At 41.2% G+C, this 2500-nt stretch overlaps 1 protein-coding gene across 1 annotated transcript; it reads left to right on the forward strand.

Annotated features, from left to right (window-relative positions):
- Window positions 1-2041: 2041 nt before the first annotated feature.
- SARC_14297 (hypothetical protein) lies at window positions 2042-2344 on the forward strand (the record flags this gene model as incomplete). The annotated part of the gene is made up of 1 exon (XM_014291573.1): window positions 2042-2344. A coding segment is annotated over one exon (303 nt), but the record flags the coding sequence as incomplete, so codon positions are not given.
- Window positions 2345-2500: the final 156 nt, after the last annotated feature.

Consider the following 2500-nt stretch of genomic DNA (forward strand, 5'->3'; position numbering starts at 1 on the left):
ATATATGTGTGTGTGTGTGTGCATGTACATATACGTGTGCTTCATGCACTATATTCCGGCATATGCATCTGCACCCACAATACTGTGGAGCATCGGAATATCAGTTCTAAATCGTTAGTATAAGACTAACATGACCCATAGATATGACGGGAATCGTTGTGTGTACCTATGCTTAGTGTATCAGTTTAAAGTATCATGTAGCACACGTCGTCTTGTATACGTCTCAGCCCTTGTGTACAACTTCTTACCTACACATCCACACAACCCGTGCCCTCAGGTTAATCTTGTAGATAGCCGCTGTTGGTCTTATTAGGGTTTAGCTTTTAGATACTCACTGTTGGTTCTATTGTACTTAGGTGGTCAGCGTAATTGGATCCAAGTCGTGTGCAACTGCGGTCCGGCAATGGTCTTCTCCATCGCACTGATCCTATTCAGTGGCCCAGGGGAAATGCATATCGACTTTGCCGGGAGTACGTATATCTTGCTGTAGTGTGTGTGTTTGCTTGCTAAAGCGGATGTCCTTGCTTTCTATATAGTATGTCTTTGCTTGCTATATAGTATGTCTTTGATTTCTATATAGTATGTCTTTGCTTGGTCTAAAGTGTGTGTGTTTGCTTCCTATATAGCATGTCTTTGCTTGGTCTGTAGTGTGTGTGTTCGCATGCGATATAGTATGTCTTTGCTTGCTATATAGTTTGTCTTTGTTTGCTTGCTATAGCGTATGTCTTTGCTTGCTATATAGTATGTTTTTGCTTGGTCTATAGTGTGTGTGTTTGCTTGCTATAGCGTATGTCTTTGCTTGCGATATAGCATGTCTTTGCTTGCTATATAGTATGTCTTTGCTTGGTCTATAGTGTGTGTGTTTGCTTGCTATAGCGTATGTCTTTGCTTGCTATATAGTATGTCTTTGCTTGATCTGTAGTGTGTGTGTTTGCTTGCGATATATTATGTCTTTGCTTGGTCTATAGTGTGTGTGTTGGCTATGACTTGTTTCTGATAGCTGTTGACTTATCGCTCACTACCATTGACTATATATCGACTTTGCCGGAACAATCTCTTCACGTTACACACATGAATAATAAACAAAAACGTGTTTGCCATCAGTCGTATCTAATATACTTAAAATGGATCGCTCCCCTGTCGTCGGCCTTTCAGGCGGTATATATATTGGGTTTGTTGAGGGGTTGTCGTAGGGGACCTACAGTACTGTGGCGTTGTGTGTGTGACTGGGCATGAGAGTGATGTTCTCGAGCATGAGTCATATCCCTATGTGATCGCGATCGATCTGGCTCTGAGAAGCTATGGGCTGGGAAACCAATCACAAGCGTCTCGAGATGTTGTTTCCGACACGCGAGGGGAGGTTTATGAACCCTAAACCCTAAAACTTTGAACCCTAAAATAACCTCTCTTCGCATCCACCATATACGAAACGTTTGCTTCATGCAAGCATGGATTAAGTCAATCATACACGCATGAACGCACACTCTACACCATATACGTGTGTACGTAGGTGGACACTCACATACACACAGGTCGTTCTGGTCCAGTGTACCATTCCACGTGCACTGGCCATGCCATATATACAACGTTCACATACTATAGACACTGACACATGCATATATACACCATGCACATACTATATACCCTGGCATATATACATATATACACCATTCACATACTATATACTCTGTCACATATACATACACACCATTCATTTACTATAGACACTGACACATACATATATACACCATGCACATACTATATACTCTGACATACACATATACATCATTCACATCCTATATACTCTGACGCATACACATATACACCATTCACATCCTATATACTCTGACGCATACACAGGCAGTGAAGTGTACCTGCGGTCCTTGCTGGTGCTTGGAGCCATTGCTGGTTACGCCTGCTGCAATGGCGACACCTGGGCCTCTGAAGTGGTATGTGTGGAGTGCCTCGAATGCCTGAGATCACTGGTTGGGGTTCAGAATGTAAAGACGTCAGGTGTCGGATATTAGATGTCAAATGTCAGATGTCAAATGTCAGATGTCAGATGTCAAATGTCAGATGTCAAATGTCAGATGTCAAATGTCAGATGTCAAATGTCAGATGTCAAATGTCAAATGTCAAATGTCAAATGTCAAATGTCAAATGTCAGATGTCAGATGTCAAATGTCAGATGTCAAATGTCAGATGTCAGATGTCAGATGTCAAATGTCAGATGTCAAATGTCAAATGTCAGATGTCAAATGTCAGATGTCAAATGTCAGACGTCAAATGTCAGATGTCAAATGTCAAATGTCAGATGTCAGATGTTAAATGTCAGATGTCAAATGTAAGATGTTAAATGTTAAATGTCAGATGTCAAATGTCAAATGTCAGATGTCAGATGTCAGATGTCAGATGTCAGATGTCAGATGTCAAATGTCAGATGTCAGATGTCAAATGTCAGATGTCAGATGTCAGATGTCAGATGTCAAATGTCAGAGTT

Source organism: Sphaeroforma arctica (assembly GCF_001186125.1).
Source record: "Sphaeroforma arctica JP610 unplaced genomic scaffold supercont1.4417, whole genome shotgun sequence".
Lineage (NCBI taxonomy): Eukaryota > Ichthyosporea > Ichthyophonida > Sphaeroforma > Sphaeroforma arctica.